Raw genomic sequence first — 21,731 nt, 5'->3', positions numbered from 1 at the left:
TGGAGAATCGCGAGCGTGTAAGGGGCGATGCATTGATTGTTTTGACTTTCAGCGTACTGACCGATACGTTGGTGATCTCGTGCTCACGAGCATCCCTGCAACGTACCTGTCCAAGAAGAGCAATCTGGTCAGCAAGAAGTGACCTGCTGTTCGTTGGATCCTCTCGTGTTGCATCAGCAACACGAACGTTTACTATCCATCACCCTATAGTTATTGATTTGAGTTTAGTCGCGTGAATTCAACGGACGAAAGTGATTCATGAGGAATTTGGCGCCAACTTGTGTGATTTCCCGTTGAGAGGAAGCAGTTGTCAAGTAGTCTTATAGGGGAGGATCTTCGTGGATTGCTTAGCCGATGTGGAGTTAGTGTTGAGAAGAGAGGCATTGACTTGGCGGTGTTAGTTCGATCTGTGCGGATGTCCCAGTCAGTGATGTCAGCTCGGCTTGACGACCTCTTAAGGGAAAGTAAAACGGCTATTGGGTTGCTGGATCGCCTCGTGCGAACCGAGAGGGTGAATTTGGATGCAAACTGTTGAGGGTATACGAAACCTCACTTCAGAATATTCCCCGAGATCGGATAATGAGGGAGCCGAAGTTTGATGTGCCTCAGTTTTCAGCTCGGTCGGTAGTCGAACTTCGTGTCAGGCATGTCCTTCGGAACGGCGATGTCGAAAGGAAATGGAGGAGGCAGCGTGTGACATAAGAATACTCACAAGAAGCCTCAACACATTGGCCGGAAGTGAGGAAATAGGGCTGCGTGGAGGGGTGGCATGGGTGGTTCAGTTCGAGTATCGTCGTGGCAAGAAGATACGTCGTTGTCGGCTGCTGTGGATGGGTTGGAGAATGCAGTCATGGCCTTGACAATGCGGAAGCGGGAAGGGAACAGGAGTGGGTGACTAAGTTGCCTACGTTAGTTGCTTACTATCAATATAATGGTGATATAAATAACTATGCTGTATCTCGATAGAGAAATTATGATATGGAATTTTTTATCAAGATAGTGTCCAGATATTCATATCCTGGTTTTGTTGCGACCGCATAATAGCCTTTCTTCAGGCGGGAGTATGTCGCGTGGCTTCGGTGGCCGCAGTGGAGAGCGCGTTCCGAACTACATGGAACAGATGAGGGCGTCGCTCCGTCGGCTGAAGACTGAAAATCAGCATTTGAAGCTTGAGGTTGATCGCTTAACACCGAAGACCACGGTGAAACCAAGGTGAATGCGTGTTCATTATTGGATCGAAAATTTAGTGACAGGCAGCGTAGTCGTGGGCAACCATCGTCCAGCACTAATAGAGGCAATCCTTCTGGTCCAAGAGGAAGAGTGGCATCTAGGAATGGACGTGGAAAGGGACGACTGGAGAAGTACGAGCAGTTACTCGACGATCTCCAAGATGAGTTGAGAGATCTGATGAGGAGTAGAGCTGGGAGGCGCACCGGCTGCAGCGACTGAGCTCGTCGATGGACGTAGTAGAGCGCTGCTGGCATATTGTTAATGGTAACATGCCTTGTATTGACGCGGTGTATCGTGACGTTGTTGTTGGGTTGATTGCTGATGCGTTGGATCTCATTCAGTCGAGGCGGCGGTTTCGGAATATATGTTTGGGTTCCCTAGATAAGCTCAGGAATTTCATTCACGCACGATGGAGGTGAGAAAGGATCTTGCACACAAGGGCTAAGCGCCCAAGTATACCAAAATTTTACCAGAATCATCATACTGTCACCAACGCACGTAGTTGGCCATGTGCATACTTTCCGACACTGTGAGGCGGCATACGTGCTTCACACAGCGTCGATTTCTGCACGTGTCGTTTCGTTGAGTAGTTGAGAGGATCTCGAAATATATCCCCGTTGGTTTGAATAGTTGCATGCTATATACCAGTGAATGCCTTCTTTCAACAATAGTGGACATCCAGGAGATGAAACTTCGCATTTCATCGTTGAGATAGCCCAGCTAAGACGAGAACTGGTGAGTGACTGGACAGTTGGCGTGCACCATGGCTCGACGCCAGCGGTGGTAGTATTGCGTGAGTGGAATTGCGGAGTGTTAACAGCCGTAGTGTGACTGTATCGGGACTTATATAGAATAAAGGTTGTACCGTGAATTGAACTCAGGGTCTAGTGCTTGCTAAACAAGAATCGTACCATTAGACTATACGGATGGTTGTCGGTCCGTGAGAGATTTTCCGTTTAGATAGTGGCTCAAGAGCAGATAACAGAATTGCAGTCCAGGAATGCAGCACTGGAGAAAGAACTGCGCCTGGCTCGTCACCAATTGCGGAAAGGAGGAGCCTCAGGAGAACAATACTCCCACGTAACGATTAGAGGCGTCGCACTGTGAAGGCTGATTCGGGCCATTGCGTGATGCATGTGTCGGACTCGCTTCGCTTCACGACTGCGAGGCCTGTCCGATCTGGAATGCTCTTTTCTTTTGGTAGGTGAGCTCGCGGAGTCCGGGTGGAATTGCCGCGAATCGCCGTAGCTGTCCTGGGGGACCTGTGGCTTTGGTACTGCGAGAACCAGAGGGCAGAATCAGAGCGGGCGCTGCTGAGAAGATAGTGTGGACGCGAGTGAACGGCCGAATGGTTCCAGTGATGAAGGATGAGAGCATGGAACCAGTATATTAACTCATCTTAGTTCCGCTCTCATAGTTTAAGCAGGGCCCTTTACCTCGGCGGTATGACGAGGCTGCAACTCAGGAAGAAACGGGGCAGGACGGGGAGCCCTCGCAGAGCTCGCAGAAGGTTGAAGTTCCTGCGAGGGAGCGGCCACTGCTTGCAGAAAATGCTGAGTCTCTCTCACAGGTGTGGTTGATAATGAAATGAGGCAATGCCCAATTTCATCGCTCCGCTCAGGTGGAACTTGATGGGTTCCTGTCAAGCCAGTTTGAGGGCATGTCGTACGGTTCGGGTGACGTCAGCGGGCAGTACTCCGCCTTCAGCAATGGGATCATCACTGACTATCTCCGCTATGTTACGGAGAGTGGCGATCGAAGCCGCGTCGCTGCTGTCCTGCATTCACTAAGTCAAATCACAGCGGTGAAGAGTCCCCCTAGTGGTCAATTTATGGCACACATCCAGAAAGGCTTGAGCCGCGGCAACAAACGAAAACATAAATCTGTGAGTAAAATGGAAATCCGGAAAGATCCTTCTTGATGCGCCTGCCTGTTTGGTAGATCTCGTGGGCGCTGAATTTATTCTGTGTGCACTTGGATATCTGCCGTATGCTGTACTTGTTGAAGGAGCTCGACGATCAGTCGCTGGCCGCAGCGTGTGAAAAGGAATGGAATTCTGCGGCTGAGTTGTACCACCGGGTCGCCGTGCACATGGAGGATCTCCATCATGCAGTTTTGTTGGGAAAAGGCGAAGATGCTAATACGGTAGGCAATGGTGTTCTTAAAATTACCATCCTGAGGTTCGAACCTGGATCATGTGCATGAGACTTGAGAGTCCTAACTCACTAGACTGATCGAGCCTCTGATGACGGTGACTACAGCTTAAACTCGTCCTCCATGGTCAGTACTATTACCTATTTCAACGTCAAATCGTTCTCTAGAATGTTGGTCCCGCATCACCCTTGCATTCAGAGCTTCCCGTGCTGGCATTCAAAATCGCTTTCTCAATTCGTAGTGTTATTTTTCGTGAGGTACAAGACGATCCTGAGTGGCAAGATATCAGTCCCGACATCCCTCCAACACCTTGTGAATTTCTCGAGCGTTTCGTGCTTCCCCACTGCCTCTGGCAAATCCCCTTCGTGGAGCTTCAGCGGAGATGTCTACAGTATCTCGACTTTGACGTTGACGATGAGATTATGGACAGGTTGTGGTCCCGAGCGGGCAACTTGCCTGACAAACAAGTGAGCACAGGTGGAGGCCGATCGGTCCTTGCGTGAGTCTTACCTCAGCGCGAGGACCGACGAGATGTGGCTCGGAAGCGAGCCGAGAATAGCATAGTTGAAGGAGATGAGCCTGTTCAAGGTGACGCCGCCTCGGATGAGCCCGACGATCCAAATCCGCCGAGGAAATCGCGAAAGTCAATTGAGGAGGCCGTGCAGGACGAGGTGAGGAAAATCGCGTATGGGATCAAAGACGTTCATCAGTGGTTTTCGAAAAAGTGTCTTCTAGAAAATAACCATTCAATTCTGAAATACATATATGTTTATTTTTATAAACAAAATGTGATTCAATTTCTTCCGCCTCGCTTGACTGATCGTATCATTCATCACTGTCAGATGGTCCGCCGAAGGAAGACCGCGTCAGTAAAAGAGACCGCAACTGAGAGTTCGAGTTTCATCGGGAAGCCACAGGCCGATCGAGCCAGGCGCATGGAGCGGTGAGCTATCCGATGCGGTATTTAAGACTCTCGTGTGGGGAAGCTCGTGCTTGCCACCGGTTAGTGCTCCTTTGTTCTCGCGCTCTCGTTTCCAAGGTATCACCGGAAGCCTAAGGGGCCGAATATTGAAGTCCGTCAACATGTCCCTGGTGGGAGCTTTTACGATGAATGTAACTCCGCGCAACCCTGTGGATCCCGGAACTTCCATGGTTGGCTCAGATGGGCACTTCGGCAATAGTTTCTTCGCTCACGAGGATCAGTCGTTATCGCCGCTTGCTGGTCGTATTAGGCTCAGCGCAGAGGCTTTCGAGCCACCAGCAAGTAAACTCCTTCCTTGAGTGTCTCTTATTGGACTTCATTTCAGTTGAGTTTGGGCCCTCCTCCTCTCTGATCTCACCGGCTCATTGCGATACTGCGCTGCTTCCTGCTGTGCCAGCTGAGGCCCCGAAGAGGGTTTCTCCAGCCAGACGTCCGAGAGTCCTGGTGCCGGCCACGCCTCTGACGATTGAGCGTCGGCGAGGGGAAATGGCGGCTAACCACGGTTGGCTTGGATCTGCTGCTTTTGGCAGAGTGAGGGCAGTCTTCCGGTTCTTGCTGGGGTGGGTATTTGTGGAGATGAGATACTCTTTCAGGGTACACCCACCGAACATAGCAGACGCCTGTTCACGCCAGTGGGCTCAATGGTAACGGAGGCTGTGGCTAACGAGGCGATCAGCATTCATGTCTCAGTCCGGTTCCCGCGGTCTTTTTTCACCAGGAGATGTGCCGCAACTACCTGCACTCCCACTGGAAGCTACTATGGCGTTGTTGGAAATGACAACCCCGACGCCGGCTACTCGGAACAAACGATCGATGCTGCGCAGCCGCTCTATCTCTAAGTGTAGCGCGAGGAAATCACAAGAGCCGGCGCCTATCAACTTGGCGGCTAAGGTAGCGTAGCTGCTCGCTGCTTCTGGGGACAGCGATGATTCTCATCTATGGACTTCGCCCTCTCGGTGTGTATTCTCCACGTGAGAAATGCCAAGTACAGGATCTGCTTCTCTGTAAATTGTGGTTGGCAAAGTGTTGCCTTCCCAGCGAAGACTCATTTCCAGTTTGTGTAAGCGTTTGATCTTTTTCGTCTTTGCACATTACGCTGAATTTCTAGAGCATACCATCCGTCTGGATACTCCTTATCGTTCAGTATTGCATTGTGGGAAACGATCGGAATAGTTGTTCCCTCCTTAGGTCTTACTGAGCCCCCTGGCCACAGTGCCGGAGGAGTGTCCTGATGAACAGGTACCGATCGTTGTGTGCTGTCCCAGTTCATCGTACAGGATTGCCTCAGGAGCAGTCATCGGTGCCAGCGTCCTCTCCTGAAGATTCAGTTGCGAGTGGGGCTCCGTCCGTCAATGCTCCCATGGGCCCTGGTCTAGCCTTCGAGATAATAGAGTCACCACGACGCCAGCGACGCAAGAGGAGGAGTGAGGCTTTCACGGCTAGCTCTGTGGACTACTTCGGCGGGTGCGAAGAGGCTCTACCCAACGGGTCGAAGCGGATGAAGACGGCTTTGTGAAGAGAACCGTTCCTGCGGTATCCAGCTGATCAAGAGGAGGTTCTCTGCTTCCTGACAATGTAGCCGTAGCATGCCCAGTTGCCAATCTGTGAGGACAATTTATCTCATGAAAGTTCTTATACCTTGTGACGTGTCGCGTTGAAACGTGACGCTGCTGAGAGAGTCGGGGTGCTCTGCAGATTCGGTGGGTTCGATCGAACACTGTGATAGCGTACCCCTCTCTAGCTACTTTACTGTGTTGAGATATCTTTCCTATTTGATGGCCTGGCGTTCTTCGTCCACGTCGAATACTGGGCTTGTTGAGAATCTGAGAAGGAATGGAGTGATCCATTCGACGGCAGTCTTTCAGGCTATGGTCGGTCTTGGAGTCCAACCTCCTTTGTATCGGTCGTCTTTCGATTGCTGCTCGTTTATTGGATACGCGCATCAATTCCTGGTGTTTCGGCTGAAGCACTTCGTGTGTTCGCAGCTGCCTCAATCTTTGAAGTTGTTCACCGCTCGCTCGTCAGTGTCGCATTGGCGCTTCGCAGATATCGGTTGACCGCGCCAACTACGTCCTCGATAGAGCCAGAGCATACGACGATTCACCGCAACCCATCGGTCACAGTGCTACGATAAGCGCCCCTCACATGCACGCACATGCGCTGGAACTGTTAGAGCCATTTATTGCCGGTGGAGGCAAAAAGTAAGGGAGTCGAAATTGCATGTCGTGGAGTATTTCTGATACCTTGTCTCGGGTTGACTAACTCGGCGAATGTTCCTTTTCATATTCTCATATTTCTTTAGAATTCTCGATGTGGGTAGCGGCAGCGGCTACCTGGCTGTGTGCATGGCACGGATGGCCGGCGAGAACAGCAAAGTGGTTGGCATAGAGTGAGTGCTCAGGGCTCTAGAAAGGGAGGATGGTCTCTCTTGGTCGTCCTATTCACGAGCAGATGAGGAGAAACGATGTCACTGAATGGTCCATGAATATATAGAAAGCCTGATAGGTTTCATTGTTGTTGGGAAAGTCGGCCCCCCTTTTCTCGGAGATTGACTCGCGGTACTTCTCTTGGTAGATGTGCATCGAATGTATTCGGCTTCGGGTTTGTGAGTCAGAGATTATTACAGAGGATAGCAGTCGTGGTAGTCAACTTTTCCTACGCAACGTATGATTCTCCGATTTGCTTTTCTAGCTCTGAGATCGGTCCCCTGCGAGCAAGCTGAGCTTGCCAACACAAGGGTTGTAGGGCTCTGAGCTATCGAGCCCGAATAGGATTCTATTGTTAGTGCTCAGCTACATATCACCTCTGGTGCAGTTCTCCTTGGCAAATGTGAGGAAGAAAGATGGTGATCTGTTGGAGTCCGGCCGCCTAGAGCTTATTGAAGGAGACGGGTGAGTGCTGTGGGCAATCATCACTACGTAGCTCACAAGATTATTCTTCTGATTTACTGCTGTAACTAACACGGATTATTGGTAATCACTGTTGTTATAGTTCAACAACACCGACTAGCACTCCCCGTTGTATTGGATGATGTTCGCTAGTCTGTAACGTGTTGTGAGGCGTCCCTAAGGGGCTTCGAATGTGCAACGCGCTTGCACTTCCCGACCTCATATGGTTCCTGAGCGCTGAGTAGGGAGTAATCCCTCTCTATCATGGTCGATATCGGGTTTAGCACGCGAGCTGCACTCTTCCCCTATGAAGGATTCTCCGCGGCTAGCTTGTGGAAAATCCCGTAGATTTCGTGATAGGTGGTCTGGGTACGCGGCTGAAGCGCCGTACGACGCAATCCACGTTGGTGCAGCAGCTGAGAGTGTGCCGAGGGCTTTGGTCGATCAACTGAAGCGAGGTGGGAGGATGGTGATCCCTGTTGGGCCCTACGGTGGTTCTCAAGTGAGCCGCGTCGCTAGCCTCTTACGGTCTCGTCCCATCGCACGTTCAGATCTTCTATCAAATCGACAAGGACGAATCCGGGGCTGTGACGAAGGAGCCGCTCATGGGAGTCCAGTATGTACCACTGGTCAAGCACAGGGAGGCGGCTATCAGCGACGACAGTGACGAGTTGTAAAGTTTCGTATTGAGCTGTGTTATTTCATTTATTAACTGAAAACTATTTGACTTCATCACAGAGCTGTTCAGTTGTTTTGAAGAGAATAACGAGTGGGGCGTCTCGAGAGTAGTTTGGTGGTACGGCTTGATCTGCAAAAGGGGTTCCTTCTCGAAAATGGGCATCTTAGCAGTAGCTCTCGAGGAACCAAAATGATGGCAACTTTAACTCTCCTCCCGTTTTTGATTGATTCCGGTAATTGAATAATCTGTGTGGTGCAAACTGGAGCTCTTTCTCGCAGTGAGGCATAGACCGTTTACTACGGTGCAATGTCCAACCCTTCCCTGCGTCCTCCAGGAGAATCTCCCCCGGTTCCTTCCCCACCGAGAATCTCATCCGTCACACAGGGCAGCACCGATCATTGGCGAGTGCTGGTTCTTTTCCGAGTCTTCCGTCGTGAACCAGTCGCTCAGGTGGTTAACACGATCTTCAGCAGGTTTACAGATGCGCAAATTTCAGCGGTCTTGTTGCCTCTGTTGAAAAGCAGGCCAGAGGCCCTCAGGCAGAGGGTGGGTCGTACGCAGCTGAGGTGGCCGCTCGTCAGCACTAGCGAACCGGTCGAGAGTGTGACTGTTGAAACCCGTCTCGAGCGCGGAAAGAGCGTCCATAGCATCATAGCATGTATTGAATGTATACTAAGTATAGCGAGTAACAACAGTACAATACTGTGGATAAGTCACCGTACACTTTACTGAATCTACGACTATACCATGTGATCGGAGAGCAGCGTTATCATCTAGCAGGTATTGATAGCCGCGCTATCTCTGGCCCATAGTGAGTTGGGCGAATCCATCAATTCGAGGTCGTCATCAGCCGGATCACGGGCGGGGTCTCCTTCAAGTCCGAGCTCGAGCAGCAGCGCTAGCAGGGATGGTGTAGCGCTCCCGCGAACCTTGCTCCACCCCTTAACAGATCGGGAACTGCGTGGTATGGCGTGGGTTACGAATTAGGGCCGCGATTTCTCTTGACGATTGTTCACTCAGACTGGAATAGTTAGTGAGTATCGGTCTTTGTTATCTATAGTGATGAAATTGTCGGAGGTTCCCGGGGCGCAGTTAGGGAGTACTTTCCCTTAGAGAGTACAGTTCTGTATTTCGTTGGTTCACAAATAGTGGTCATCGCTTTCCCGATGAGATCCGTTGACGTGGTCATCTTAGGGTCGGCGGGAGCCCCGGTTGAGACCAGTGTTAAAAAGAATGTTAATAGCACCATCCGGCTACTCGGGAGAGACTCGGTTGGCTTTACTACCACGGAGCAGGTGGGACGCTGATGAAGACTCTTAGCAAGCTTACTGTTTGATATACAGGATGAGCACCCGGTGATCGCGCAGCAGTTCCGTCTCGTGACCGATGGTGGTGAGCAGTTTACAGTGAACGTCGCTCCTAACTCAACACCTTCCTGCGATTGCCCTGCGTTCGTGGCTGCGCCGGACTATTGCTGCGAGTGAGTTGTCTGTCCTACCATTGTGTCTTGTGGCTTCGCAGCGAACGAAACTTCAATCCTAACCCAGGCACCTGCTTTTCGTGTACGTGCAAGTGTTGAAGTTACCGGCGGCAAGACAAGCAGTGGCTGAAGCACTGAAGAAACCTGGCGTGTTTGAGGATATCGAACGAGATCAGAATGTTTCGAGACTTCACCCGTGCCCGATTTGTTTCAAGCTAGAGGGCCGTGGGCCATTCTCGATGACTTGTGGCGGATGTGGTGGCAAAATGTAAGCTCGAGCTGAATCGGATTACGCTCACGCTGACATTTTATCTGGCTGAATTTCTACATGATTTAACATTCGCGCCTACGCTAGAGCAATGAGTTCTTCTTGGCTCAAGACCTCCTATCGACGACCGAGCCCTTTGACGTTTAACGCCCTATTCGTCAGATATCATAAGAGGTGCCACGATGTATGGATTGCTCATTATAGACAGCTGGCAGAGAGTTCCGGAACCACGGGTCAATTCGCAACCCTACCTGGGACGTGAGTCCTTTGGCGATCATTCGGCTTTGTGACTCTTGATATTGCGAATGTCACTGTCAGGACACCGGCCCTGTGCGTTCGCTGTGCACCACCGATAGTTAGGCTAGTAGAGACGAATGGCACCGTCCTCAAGATAGTTACCGCCTCCATCACTCCCCCTTGAAAGTTGATGGAACAACTTGGATAGAAATACATCTCGATGATAGAACAAAGTTTATATGTTATAATAGAAAAGAAGAATGTATCATCTTATCACATGGCTGTCCTGTGGAGGTCTGTGAGTCGGTAGATAGTTTTGAGGTATGTTCACTTCTGCGTTTCGTGATTTGACATTAATGCGTGTAGCGTTCTGTTGAGTGAGTTGCAGCGTAACGTGGGCAAACTGCGAGATCCATCGAGCTGGCATCCTCCTATGCCATGAGTGCTCGATGTGATGAGCGTGCTAGTCAGCCACCTCAGCCGGTTTTCTAGTGGGTCTGCTACCACGATAGGGCCCACGACGAACTCTATGTGAAATTCTACTTGCATGATCGGGGTAGCATATAGGGCACCATACTTGAACTTCAAACGGGGCCTGTCTCACGTAATAATGTATCACCAAGACTTGAGTTGACGACAATGAACGAGCAATATCAGGATAAGACCGACCTTCAGGATATCGAATGTGTATCCACTTGAAGATAATTCACTACTGTTGCTGATGGCGGTCTGACAACGGCCAAGGGCAAACACATCCAGCAATGCTAGACAAGCATAGTGTGTGAATTTGTTTACCAGATCGCGAACATTATGAGCAACCCGACACACCGGCAGTAAGAAAACGGTTGTTGAGACATGAGTGATAATTGTGGAACATGACAGACACCCTTCAAACCCCTTTCGTTCTCCTGGAACGACCAGTAGCTTTTCGTGGCTGCGGAAGAGCTTTTTCGCATTTCAGACGGGGCAATGGAGTATGCTCAGCCTTGCCTTGTTCAGTCGATAACCTACACCAAGCTATTGCTAGGAGATCAGCTCGGATTCATATATGTCGAACGCGCCTTGAGACTCAGAAACGAAGTGGTCGGGACAATCTGTTCACAGCCTGTGAGCACCGTGGTGGCAGTCTACGAGAATTATTGATGCAGCGCTTCTCATGAAGAGATCAGATGTTCAAGATCCAGGCATCCCTTCCAACATACGCCTTACCCCGAAGTGACGCCGCCTCCACCGTATCCCCCCAATAAAGGCATGAGACTTGCTGGGAGGCAGCTAGCCAGCGGGTGCACTCCTACGGACGGGCCCTGACACTTCAAGTGGTGGGTAGATCATCAGTTAGTTATTTGGAGGAACCAGTAGAAAGGATTGCTGACGGTGAATCCGATCGGAAAGAAAGCGTTCTCCCAGCAACAGAGGGGAAGGATGGGTCCACGATGTGTGATCGAGAGGCGACGTTCGAGTCCCAGTGCGTGGATATTTTATTGATTTGAACACATCTCCTACCGCTTCTATATCGTCTTCGCCGAACAGGATGCTCTCAACATCAATTCCAAAGATACTGTCGGGTTCAAACCCATCGATGTGATGATCTGGAAAGCTGTTGGTGTACAGGCTGGAACCTCCTTGCCGCGTCCCACAAAGCCTCTCCGAAATAGGAGCTCTCTCTGCATGTCTGAAATCGATCGTCAGGACCAAGAAGAAGATAATCTGCCTCCCAAGTCTCGAATGAGGGGATTCGAAGCACCATATCCCGATAAACTCGATGTTGCCCTCACACTGCAAGGGTTTCTCCGCCCAACACGTCGGGTGTCCTTTCTTCCGCTGAGAGCTCGTACGGGGGCTCCAAGGTATTCTGAGACGATGATATGGACCGACTCGATTTCGAAACCTTTCCGAATTTTTCTGCTCTGTAGCTCCGCGAACAAGTGGTTGATACAAAAAATTGCCAGTATTCGCTAGCAAACGACGTTGTAAAATTTCATTATCCGAAGCGAGCAGTGAGAGCAGTAAACTCATCGGGTTCCGAATTCCCGAAATGAAGCTTCTAGTGAGCATTCAAGTGTTATCTCCGTGTTGCGTTGCCGCGTCCCAGACACGTGAGAGGGTAGAACTGCTTAGGGTGGATGAAGTATTAGCTCAGGAAAGCACCGCAGGTGCAGCATATAGTTCACCATTCCACAGGAATACGTCACGAATGGCTGCTGGCCGGGCGATTCTCATGTAATTGAGCATTTCATCCCAGAGTTGACGATGATGAGCAAAAAGTTCAGCTTCTCACTCACCACTGGAATCTCTCTCGGGGATCTCGCCAGTGATGAGACTGCATCGTTCGTACTATGTGCTACAGACTCCGTATTCTCACTCTTCACGTTCGGATGTCTTGCTCGCAAGCCAACACGAACACCACCTGAGATCGACGAGCTCATCTGTGGTATGCTGTGCAATGCTAGATGATGCCGTGTGAGGGGTATGAAACTCACCTCCGGCACTGCCAGGCATTGGTGGCACGTGATAGGGCTGAGCTGCTCGGGCAACAAAGTGCCCATGCCCCTCTTGCGGAGATCGGGCTGTAGCCGACCTCGGCTCTATCGACACGATCAGAACATGGCATTGAGCGAGATCCCCTCACTTTTAGTGGTACGGGAAGTTGATAGTTTTAGGTGTGAAGAAATGCCCGTTGCATGCGTTGTGTCTGGTAGTCTCAGTGTGACAGTTCTTAGTTCACTTTTGTGGGACCTCTCGGGCGATCCCCGGCATCCTCGGCTGTGCTTCGACAGAGCTTCCTAAGGAGCAAAGATGTTCCATAGTGAGACAAGGCTCACCGAGGAGTCGAACTTCCTCCCACATATGCCGCAGCACGGTCGAACTCGTCGAGTCGCGAGCCCGAGCTTTGAGTATTTTGCAACCCCGCGTGGAAGCTTCATCTGAATTGAGGTAGCGAGCCCTCGATAGGATGCTCTCACCTTAATCAAACCCATGTAGGATGCACTATCAGTGTTGCGGAGGTAATGCGTGACTTTGTCGAATTTGGGTACTGAGAGTAATTAACAGTCATTGCTGTTGAAACGCCCTCTGAATCGGTAGCTAAACATTCATATGTTCATAACAGGCCTGCGTGGACGATGACGGAGTTCTTACCTTTCATCTGCCCGCAGAAACTTGAGTGTTTTGCAAGCGAAGACTGCCTGAGGTTTGAGTGATAACGGCCGTCTCTGGCAACGTTACGAAGGAATTATTGTCTCCTACACCCACCCGAAATCTTTCCCACACCTTTGACACGACTCGAGGGTCCCGCGGTCCATTAGAATGCTATTCTGTAGAGCAATAACGTTGACAGTGCCTCTGTCTCGCCCTCAGGACTATACATTGCGTCTTGCGAGTTCCCGGTGACAGTCCTCGAGTTTGCCGATTCCACTGCACGTGAAAGTCGACCATTTACGGAGGCCCGTCCGCAGTACGCAACGCCCATTACCTTACAGTCGAATCTCATACCGATGGAAAGTAGTATACTGTCACCGAATAGTTAATAAACAAGTTCAATGACCGCGCGTGGTGGGAATGAGCCCTTCCGAGTGATACAATAATGTGGGCATCAAGACGGGCGCGTCTTGCTCAACTGCGTCGGGCTGCGTACTGCTTCAAGCTCGTGCCAGCAGTTACAATTCGCAGCGATGAAGTGGAACGAGTGTAAACAGCAAGATCCTTCAGAAACGTGAACCAGGATGAGATCTCTTGAAGCCGACCTTTATGAATCCCAGCCCCATACGTTAACAGTAGTCGCTCCTCATTTAGGCCTATCAGTGTCTCCCAAATTAACACAGCGCAGTGATGTGGTGCTCTCAGTCTTGGTATTAGCGATAGAGAATTAGCGATATTAGCGAGGCAGTGCGATATACTGCTCACCGCGTACTCCTCGTAGCAGCCAACATGAATATCTCGACAGAACTCTGGATCGTCGAGTCTGTACACGAAAACTCATTGGTACTCACAGACTGAGTCTATCATTAACATCGTCATAGTCATAGTAAGGCTTACAGCCGTTCCTGATAGGTTCGATCGATCTCATTTCAGAGAAAACGATACATCACCATCTCTCTCGAAGACTCCTCAGCGTCCCAAAAAGAGCCTTTTCGAGTGATACAATAATGTGGGCTTATCTGCTCTCAGACATGAACAGTGACGTTCGGCGAGGCATCGCTTTCGCACTACATCAAACTGGAACCCCCGAAACATGTCATGAGAGCCTGGTGAGATCTAAGCCTAAGACCTGGGCGTATTAGCAATGCATTGAAATGACCAAAACGAGATACTCAAGAAGGCTTCTATGCGACTCAGTGAGCGAGACGCAATGATCCTCGCGGTTCTGTTTTATTATCGCGGAGGGAACTGTACTAGTAATTGAATACAGAACCCTGTCGAACGAACAGAAAAGGAACAATCATTCACAAACGATCACTGAATGACAAGCTCTCTTTTAGCGTAGTCTGGGTATCTCTCACGATTCTTGTAGAAGAGATCACGAACCGCCGAGACATACCTGCAGGGCGACCAGAGTGCACTTCGACAGGGACACAGAATCAGGCTGAATTTCCTGTGTGCTGCTCCACTCACTTAGCATGCATGGTTTCCACAGTGTCATCTTCTCCCCATGTTAAAGGGGCGCCAACAACGACTACGAAATCCTTCAAATGCTTCGGACGAAGCGACTTAGGGAGCGGCATGCCCAAGCCGAGGTTATGCTGCAGCCACTGACGGAGAGGAAGCATGAAGTCACTTGTCTCTGAAATGTGAGCATCGCTGTATCGAAGTCGTGACTGCCTGAGGGGCTTACCATACGTGATTTGCTCCCCAAAGCAATAGCATGGCACGATGGGTATCTTGCCAGCATCCCTAGCCAAGTAGATGAAGCCTCTCCTAGACTTGCATACAATAGTATCATGAGTAGGCGAGTAGGGTATCAACTGTTCCTTCGTACCACCAAGCACTAGAGTGAGACTGTACCCTTGCTGCAAGGCTCTCATGCATGTAGCACGTCCAGCGTCAATGACACCGAGTGCAAGCCAGAGTTCCCTCATAAGTGGACACTTGAAACAGGCTGAAGCGCTCAGGCCACAGGTTGCATGGGGACAGTTGAAAAATAGATATGGATGGCAGAAGGACATGACACCGTGAGGGTGTATCGAATAGATCACTTGCGCACACTGCTTGAGTGCGCTCTCATCTTCGTACACGAGGGCAACATTATCGGCAAACCTCTTGAGCATCTTGGTATAGGAAGAGCGGCAATATTCGAACACCTTCGAGTTGTATCTACAGAACGAGCGCAATCTAATAACAACAGCAATTACGCAAGGACCTACCTGCAGTGGGGTTCGTACTGGGAAGAATCCATAAGGTACACCGAGTAGGAGAGCAGAAGACCGCATGCAAGTTGCCAGAATCCTACTCCCTTGAACAGAGTTGGAGCCAGGAACAGCGCTAGGGCAAGAGCATCTTGCTGGGAACGAATATGTAAGGGAAAAGCCATTAAGAGAAGGAGTGAAAACCTGCATGAATCCAAACTCACGAGAATTAATCACTGAAAAACACAAGTCTAGCTCGAATAGCAGAACTGCTGAGGAAATGTGAAGGAACTGAATACCGCGATTGTCACTGGAGGCTCACTCGATGACAAGCTCGCGTTTCTCGTACTCGGGGTATTTGCTCTTATTATCGTAGAATAAATCACGGATAGCACTGACGTACCTGATGCAAGTACGACTGGACATTCTCAGCGTGAGGGAGGACGATTTTACTTGTCGTGCATGGTCGTTACTGTGTCATCTTCCTCCCATTCAATGGGTTTGCCGACCACCAGTGCGAAGTCCTTCAAGTGCTTGGGACGCCACGACTTGGGCAGAGGTAGACCCAAACCCAGGTGCTGCTGAAGCCACTGGCGCGTAGAGAGCATGAAGTTACTAGTCTCTGAAGAGAAACAATCACGGGAACGCGGCACGGGTGCTCATTGATGAGGTTACAGTTGTGCGAGCGATGACTTACCGTAAGCAATCTGCTCTCCAAAGCAATAGCATGGCACGATGGGTATCTTGCCAGCATCCCTAGCCAAGTAGATGAAGCCTCTCCTAGACTTGCATACAATAGTATCATGAGTAGGCGAGTAGGGTATCAACTGTTCCTTCGTACCACCAAGGACGATCGACAAGCTGTAGCCTTCTTTGAGTGCCTTCATGCACGTGCGACGACCAGCATCGATGACGCCCATCCAGAGATACATCTCCCGCATGATAGGGAACTTGAAGCACACAGAAGCACCAAGGCCGCAGGTTTTCTGCGGAGCGTTCATGAAGAGCATAGGTGGGCAGAATGACATAACTCCGTGCGGTTGGATAGAATAGATCACTTGAGGCTGCTTCTCGATAGCCCCGAAGTCTTCGTAATTGAGTGACACTTTCTGGAAATAGCCACTGAGCATGCGTGCATCCGCGTTGCGAATCCAGTTGTAGATTCGCGGATGGTACCTGGAACCGAGAATGACTGCAATCTGACCTATTTCGTATCTCGCAGAGCTGGACCTAAGATTCCCTACGAGTTACCTTCTGCCGGGCTCGTATTGTGAGGAATCGAAGAAGTAAACCAAGTAAGCCAGGAAAAGTCCCAAGAGGATCTGCCCGAATCCAAGGCCGCGCACAACCAAAGGCAGAATGAATAAGCCGAGAGCGAGCAATGGTTGGGAATATACACCAGTTCTCAGTTCCATAGCAAGAAACGAAAACTACCAAGGGACGTAGGAGACCCCTGACAAGCTTCTTTGTGTTGCTGTCTCCCCACGCTTATAACGAGACGGGACAGAAATTAGGGAAAATGCTGCGATCAGCAAAAACCATGCTTCGCTGTATGTTATGTCCAGTACAAATACACCCATTCCAGGAACATAAGCCCTATGCTCGGCTGGAACTACTGTGTGGAACCACCTCTGACTCAACACTGTACCAGCATGAAAAGTGATTGGCAACGAGTGACGCGGTCATATTCACTGCTGAGGTGCCATGAACTTGAGATAACTAGAGTAAGCACCATCGGCAGGAGTGAGCACATTAATTGTGCAGTTGTACTCTTGGGAGAACTTGACAAGATACGGACCGCACACTCCAACATCAGCGATGGCGATAGCAGCGAAGCTCGACGGACTCTGGTAGCTGCCGTTTACTCGTCGGCATCCAAAGATGCCCGGAAGGAACCGAATCGCCGAAAGAAGTCGGTGACCTAAACAAGATATTAGAAAACAAGAAATACATCAGCAGTGATATGACGACTAAATCACCATAAGTCCAGCAAAACACGAACGCGGAGACCGCCCAGCCTTGGCGGAATGCACCGCTCACTAACTTGTGGTCGATAAAGGAGCAATGAAGCTGATCATACTTCGCCTCGGTAGCATGCGAGACGAAAGACCACGCCATTCTCCAGCACGACTCACATTCATCGTTGGCCAGCCTGTCCGAGTTCAACAGAGCACCAAGGTCCTCAGCCGTACATGATCGTTGCATCGACACCAGCTGATTCACTCGGTTGGCTTCTAATACAACGCCTGAGAGTAGCCCCTTTCTGATCTTCTTCCGAGCCCGATTGCACACCTACCCATAACAGCTTTGCGTTGCCTGTCATCTAGTGACGCTCGGTCCACGTCTTCAATCGCAATATCTCTCAGAGATGGACGACCCATCAGTTGCGCAGCCGATATCGCTAGTTCATCCTCAGTGGGAGAATCCTGCCAACGACTGAAGGGCAAAACGAACGGATCCATAGTAGCAGAAGAATTTTCGAAAGTCAGCGCGAAAAAATTCGCCATGGTCAACTGCATGTGTCGGCGACAATCCGAAAATTTTGAGGAAATTCTGGGAAATTCATGTCAGCTCCTGTACACCTCTACCCTAACTCCTATATAAATTTCTATAACTACTAGGGGAAACGAACATGTATTCAAAACTGTCCAAGGATATTCGACACCATGAGAGAAAATGAAATGATACAAGAAACGAAGTGAAACCAAAGTGGTTGCATACATTTTCGAGCACGAATATACCATTTCTAAACAATATCGTTGCTGTGGAAGGATGCATCATATGCTACTGAAGTTCCATCGGTCTCCCCGACTTGTGAACTACAGTGTCCCAACCTACTCGAGCGGGAGGTGCGGAGACTCCTGAGAGACGAGTGGTACAATAAGGAGCAGTCGGATGGTCGGCTGGGATGGGAAGGCGATGAAGTCGAATATCCGCATCTGACTATGAACCAATACGTTACGCTCAAAATCGGCGAAGTCCGATTGGATTCAGAAGTCACTTCATGCGAGATAGAAACTCACCTTAGAAATTCGCTCAGTATAATGACTGAAAATTATGTGTTACATAAAGAGTATGAGACCGTGCAATATGATGCTCTCCATGGTAAAGATAAATTCCAATTCCATCGATTCCATCGATGACTGTGCTATATCTACTCGAATACGCATCCCCAATGCACTACATCTCCAGCATCAGCGTGAATAGCGTGCATTTGTCTCGAGAAGGTGCAAGTGAGCTGTTCGAGGGCAGATGATGTGAAAGCGTTCGAACCCACGTCTGAACACCTGATGAGCATGGCTCAGTTATGAATAGCATCGCTCTCTGAGAATAGTTGCAGCACAGACTGTGGAGACGATTTAGCCCTCAGCTAGCACTGAAATGCCTGCTATATAGTAGCATATAAATCTATCTATAATTAAATCAAATTTTGGTATCATTCCTACTATTATGTTGGGTATTATTGAGTGTTATAAACATACCCATTGTAGATGTTCTATATATTCTATTCATACATTGATATAGATACAGTTGATGGAATACATCAGTCGCGGAGACAGCACACAGTTGACTTGTGCACGGTGTACATCAGCTGAAACAGGCGAAGAGGGAAGGAATAGCGTTTGCATGCACCGAACGGCAAAGTCGATTCTCATCAGTACTTCTGATCAGCTCGGCGACAGGCAAGTATCATATCCATTTGGCTAACTGTGCAGAAGCTCTGAGGGAATAATCGCTGAAGAAGAGCCGCCATGGCAACCTCTAGTGCCGCTGAGCTGTTCATTGATTGGTGGGACGGGATAGTACCTGCACGGTGAGCCAAGGGTAAGGGGCACACAATGGAGATCAACTGCTGACTATGTTGAACTAAACAGTAGGCGAGACCCGGCGCTAGTGTCGTAAGCATCCACACACGAGCGATGAATTAATTGGCGTGGTCCACGGACAGACTCAACAGGTACCCGAATTTACATGACCATTTCTACCAAGATTTGGCCGCTTCCTAATGTCATAGTGCTAAGCGCGATAAACTAGTGCTTGTTCTTATAGGGCACAAAACGCAGCAGTAGAGTTGTCTCCATGGCCTGACCCATGTCTTACTATGCACAACAGCAGTGAAGCCTGATATATCGATACCACTCAGCTGCCTTAATTCTTGAACGAGACTCCGGATGATGTTGCTCCTGTAGGAACATCATGAATGACCGGATAACGACGAGCCGAGGCGCTAGTCAAGACCGATCCTACTAATTGACGAGTACCGCACTTATTACGAAACTGTTTTTACTGTCCGCGAGATCGCCTTGGTTTCGAGCACAAGTAAGAGCCACCAGGCGCACATTTCTCAGGGTCCAAAAATCTCGACAAGTGTCTGTTAAGTCTGCGAAGGGAATGTGAGTCGATTGCCCTTACTACCAGTCCCAACCGCGCACATCTGTTGCGGTCTCATCACCCTCCCCCTCCTCAATAGAAGGCAGAGTAAAGACACACGCCTTCGCACATGACGTTGATATAACTCTAACCTGACGATCAAACCTTTCAATACTGTATTCTGTAACAGAGCACTATTCCAGATGAGAGAACACTGCGCGACGGGAAGATATATGAGACGCACACCTCCTTCGCAGTAGCACCTCGGAGCTGTCTTGGCTCGATCGTCCAACAACTACAGTGTATCGATCTACGGCGATGCTCACAGAAATGTTCTCATGAACTGCACTGGTACCTAGTGAGGAAAAGGCTGTTATGGTTCATATCATGATGTCCAGTAATGTTGATGACTTTTAGCCTCATGTAGTTGATTCTAAGACGGTAGGTCGTTAACTCGATCTCACCAAGGAGTGGTATGGAAGCTGGAGCGACACTGAATGCATCAGGCCGCTGAAGAAACTCTTGTTCGAATCTTTTCGAAGCTTCACTCAAGAGGTCTCCCACAGCCACAGGGCCTTGAACACTCGGTTGGGCTCCGGACGAGACCGACATTAGTATACCGACTGGAAGCAACGCATGAGATGTTGGCCTAACGTGGGAAGCCTTGGTCGGTCCGACCTCATCCGATCAGCCCGGGTACGCGTTGGTGACCGCATGTCTCAGAAGGCAGACCACTAAGCAGAGGCTACGAAAGCTAGCTGATTACCCGTCCATGGTTAAGTCTACGGCGACTCATCCAGCACAGTCGAATTTCCCCCATAAGGGAATAACAAGAATTACAAGATGCACAAGTCACATTGGTATGTCCCATACCACTCCTTTCGTAAATCCTCCCGGCACAACGATCAGCGTGACCTTGTGAACTTCCTGGTTAACTCAGCAGCGGTGCTCTATATTGATCACTCGGAACATCACTATCATTCAGTTAGGCTTTGCTTATAACGATGGTCGAGGGATCAGCTACCTCCGCGATGCAGCACACCAAGGAGGGCCGCGTCATCGTCCGAAATCTTTCCTACAGGGCGATGAAGCCCGATCTGCAGAAGTAAGAGACGCCTCCTCTTTTTGGGATGACATCTGTTTAACCCTCAGGGCTATGTCTCGATTTGGCAAGATCGAGGAAGTCGTCCTCGGTGAGAAGCCACACAACAAACCGAACTGGCCTTTTCCCCATGGGTACTATGGGACGGTCGGAGCTTCATATGAGAGCTTTATTTTTATCAGTGGGTTCGCCTTCGTTCAATTCTCAACTCGAAAGGAAGCAGACAAGGCAGTTGCCGCTAGCAGCTCTTCGCAAGGGCTCAAGGTCCGAGGAAGGCAGGTAGTAACTCAGCGGGGACTATCGAACGGGAAAGTTTATCGTGTTGGAGCGCCTACGGTTGCTCTGAGCTTCGCGGATTGGACTCTCAATGCTGGAGAGGGTAAAATTGCGTATCTGCCAGCGTTTGAGGTTAAAACCGGTCCTTCAAGTTCTTACTCCCAACCCTAAGAGTGCAGCGTGGCTCACTCATTTATCGGTTGTCGGCAAATGTGTTTCAGGTGGCCGTGGATCTTAGTGTGGACACCCGAACCTACGCCAAGAAAAAGCGTGAGAGGCGTCAAAAAGAGGTAGAGGAGGCGAAGAAAGAGGAGGAAAAAGAAGAAGTGGAAGAGGAAATGAAAGAAGAGCCACAGGATGTAGTCCACTGCTCTTCGATACAGTGTAGATAAATGCGCGTTGTCTGTAGTCTGACGATGATAATAGTGATGCTGGAGAGGAGTCTGAGGAATCTGACAGCGAGGAGGAGGACGAGGAGCCCTCGAGCTCCAAGGCGAAGCGAAAATGCGGTTTCGATTTGGATGAAGGCCGGACCTTGTTTGTAATAAGGGTACCATGTGACGAACTGTCGTGATTTCGAGAGGCGACGCATTGAGAAAGTCCTCACTTTCCTTCTGCTGTCACTTTTTCTCTACTCAGATTCGCAACCTCCCTTTCACGTGTACGATACCCGATGTTGTCACATCGTTGACAGAGCAGTTGAATGCTGACGGCGACGAAGT

General features: G+C 49.9%; 8 protein-coding genes across 8 annotated transcripts in view; 3 read left to right on the top strand and 5 right to left on the bottom strand.

Moving 5' to 3' along the window:
- Window positions 1-1,063: 1,063 nt before the first annotated feature.
- On the top strand, window positions 1,064-2,623 carry Pmar_PMAR028207 (hypothetical protein; the record flags this gene model as incomplete). The annotated part of the gene is made up of 4 exons (XM_002774157.1): window positions 1,064-1,212; window positions 1,902-1,965; window positions 2,191-2,310; window positions 2,435-2,623. The coding sequence occupies 4 exons, from the start codon at window positions 1,064-1,066 to the stop codon at window positions 2,621-2,623; spliced, it is 522 nt and encodes a 173-aa protein (XP_002774203.1).
- Window positions 2,624-2,648: 25 nt separating this feature from the next.
- Window positions 2,649-3,013, bottom strand: Pmar_PMAR028206 (hypothetical protein; the record flags this gene model as incomplete). The annotated part of the gene is made up of 2 exons (XM_002774156.1): window positions 2,649-2,750; window positions 2,900-3,013. The coding sequence occupies 2 exons, from the start codon at window positions 3,011-3,013 to the stop codon at window positions 2,649-2,651; spliced, it is 216 nt and encodes a 71-aa protein (XP_002774202.1).
- A 1,520-nt stretch (window positions 3,014-4,533) lies between these two features.
- Window positions 4,534-7,931, top strand: Pmar_PMAR028205 (protein-L-isoaspartate O-methyltransferase beta-aspartate methyltransferase, putative; the record flags this gene model as incomplete). The annotated part of the gene is made up of 9 exons (XM_002774155.1): window positions 4,534-4,648; window positions 4,692-4,897; window positions 5,057-5,257; window positions 5,555-5,605; window positions 6,413-6,567; window positions 6,669-6,755; window positions 7,159-7,257; window positions 7,615-7,756; window positions 7,806-7,931. The coding sequence occupies 9 exons, from the start codon at window positions 4,534-4,536 to the stop codon at window positions 7,929-7,931; spliced, it is 1,182 nt and encodes a 393-aa protein (XP_002774201.1).
- A 3,490-nt stretch (window positions 7,932-11,421) lies between these two features.
- On the bottom strand, window positions 11,422-11,590 carry Pmar_PMAR028204 (hypothetical protein; the record flags this gene model as incomplete). The annotated part of the gene is made up of 1 exon (XM_002774154.1): window positions 11,422-11,590. A coding segment is annotated over one exon (169 nt), but the record flags the coding sequence as incomplete, so codon positions are not given.
- A 2,780-nt stretch (window positions 11,591-14,370) lies between these two features.
- Window positions 14,371-15,445, bottom strand: Pmar_PMAR028203 (diacylglycerol o-acyltransferase, putative; the record flags this gene model as incomplete). Its single annotated transcript, XM_002774153.1, has 4 exons — window positions 14,371-14,455; window positions 14,530-14,698; window positions 14,750-15,228; window positions 15,279-15,445. 4 exons carry the CDS (start codon window positions 15,443-15,445, stop codon window positions 14,371-14,373), a joined length of 900 nt encoding a protein of 299 aa, XP_002774199.1.
- Window positions 15,446-15,552: 107 nt separating this feature from the next.
- Pmar_PMAR028202 (diacylglycerol o-acyltransferase, putative) lies at window positions 15,553-16,692 on the bottom strand. The gene is made up of 4 exons (XM_002774152.1): window positions 16,512-16,692; window positions 15,958-16,436; window positions 15,714-15,882; window positions 15,553-15,663 (listed from the first exon to the last, which is right to left on the bottom strand). Exons 1-4 carry the CDS (start codon window positions 16,673-16,675, stop codon window positions 15,579-15,581), a joined length of 897 nt encoding a protein of 298 aa, XP_002774198.1. The 5' UTR covers window positions 16,676-16,692; the 3' UTR covers window positions 15,553-15,578.
- A 245-nt stretch (window positions 16,693-16,937) lies between these two features.
- Pmar_PMAR028201 (Galactokinase, putative) lies at window positions 16,938-20,249 on the bottom strand. The gene is made up of 10 exons (XM_002774151.1): window positions 20,096-20,249; window positions 19,895-19,986; window positions 19,677-19,783; window positions 19,362-19,444; window positions 18,923-19,067; window positions 18,445-18,547; window positions 18,099-18,199; window positions 17,557-17,696; window positions 17,396-17,506; window positions 16,938-17,181 (listed from the first exon to the last, which is right to left on the bottom strand). The coding sequence occupies exons 1-10, from the start codon at window positions 20,241-20,243 to the stop codon at window positions 16,949-16,951; spliced, it is 1,263 nt and encodes a 420-aa protein (XP_002774197.1). The 5' UTR covers window positions 20,244-20,249; the 3' UTR covers window positions 16,938-16,948.
- Window positions 20,250-20,635: 386 nt separating this feature from the next.
- Window positions 20,636-21,731, top strand: part of Pmar_PMAR028200 (nucleolar protein NOP4, putative) — a gene marked incomplete at both ends in the record, with an annotated part of 2,478 nt that continues 1,382 nt past the window's right edge. The window contains 6 exons of the mRNA XM_002774150.1: window positions 20,636-20,736; window positions 20,784-20,867; window positions 20,916-21,012; window positions 21,231-21,368; window positions 21,419-21,550; window positions 21,649-21,729. Of these exons, the coding sequence (XP_002774196.1) occupies window positions 20,636-20,736; window positions 20,784-20,867; window positions 20,916-21,012; window positions 21,231-21,368; window positions 21,419-21,550; window positions 21,649-21,729 (633 nt within the window). The remainder of the gene's footprint in view (window positions 20,737-20,783; window positions 20,868-20,915; window positions 21,013-21,230; window positions 21,369-21,418; window positions 21,551-21,648; window positions 21,730-21,731) is intronic.

The sequence above is a fragment of the Perkinsus marinus genome (genome assembly GCF_000006405.1).
Source record: "Perkinsus marinus ATCC 50983 genomic scaffold scf_1104296958686, whole genome shotgun sequence".
NCBI lineage: Eukaryota > Perkinsozoa > Perkinsida > Perkinsidae > Perkinsus > Perkinsus marinus.
This window is presented reverse-complemented; position numbering and strand designations above follow the sequence as displayed.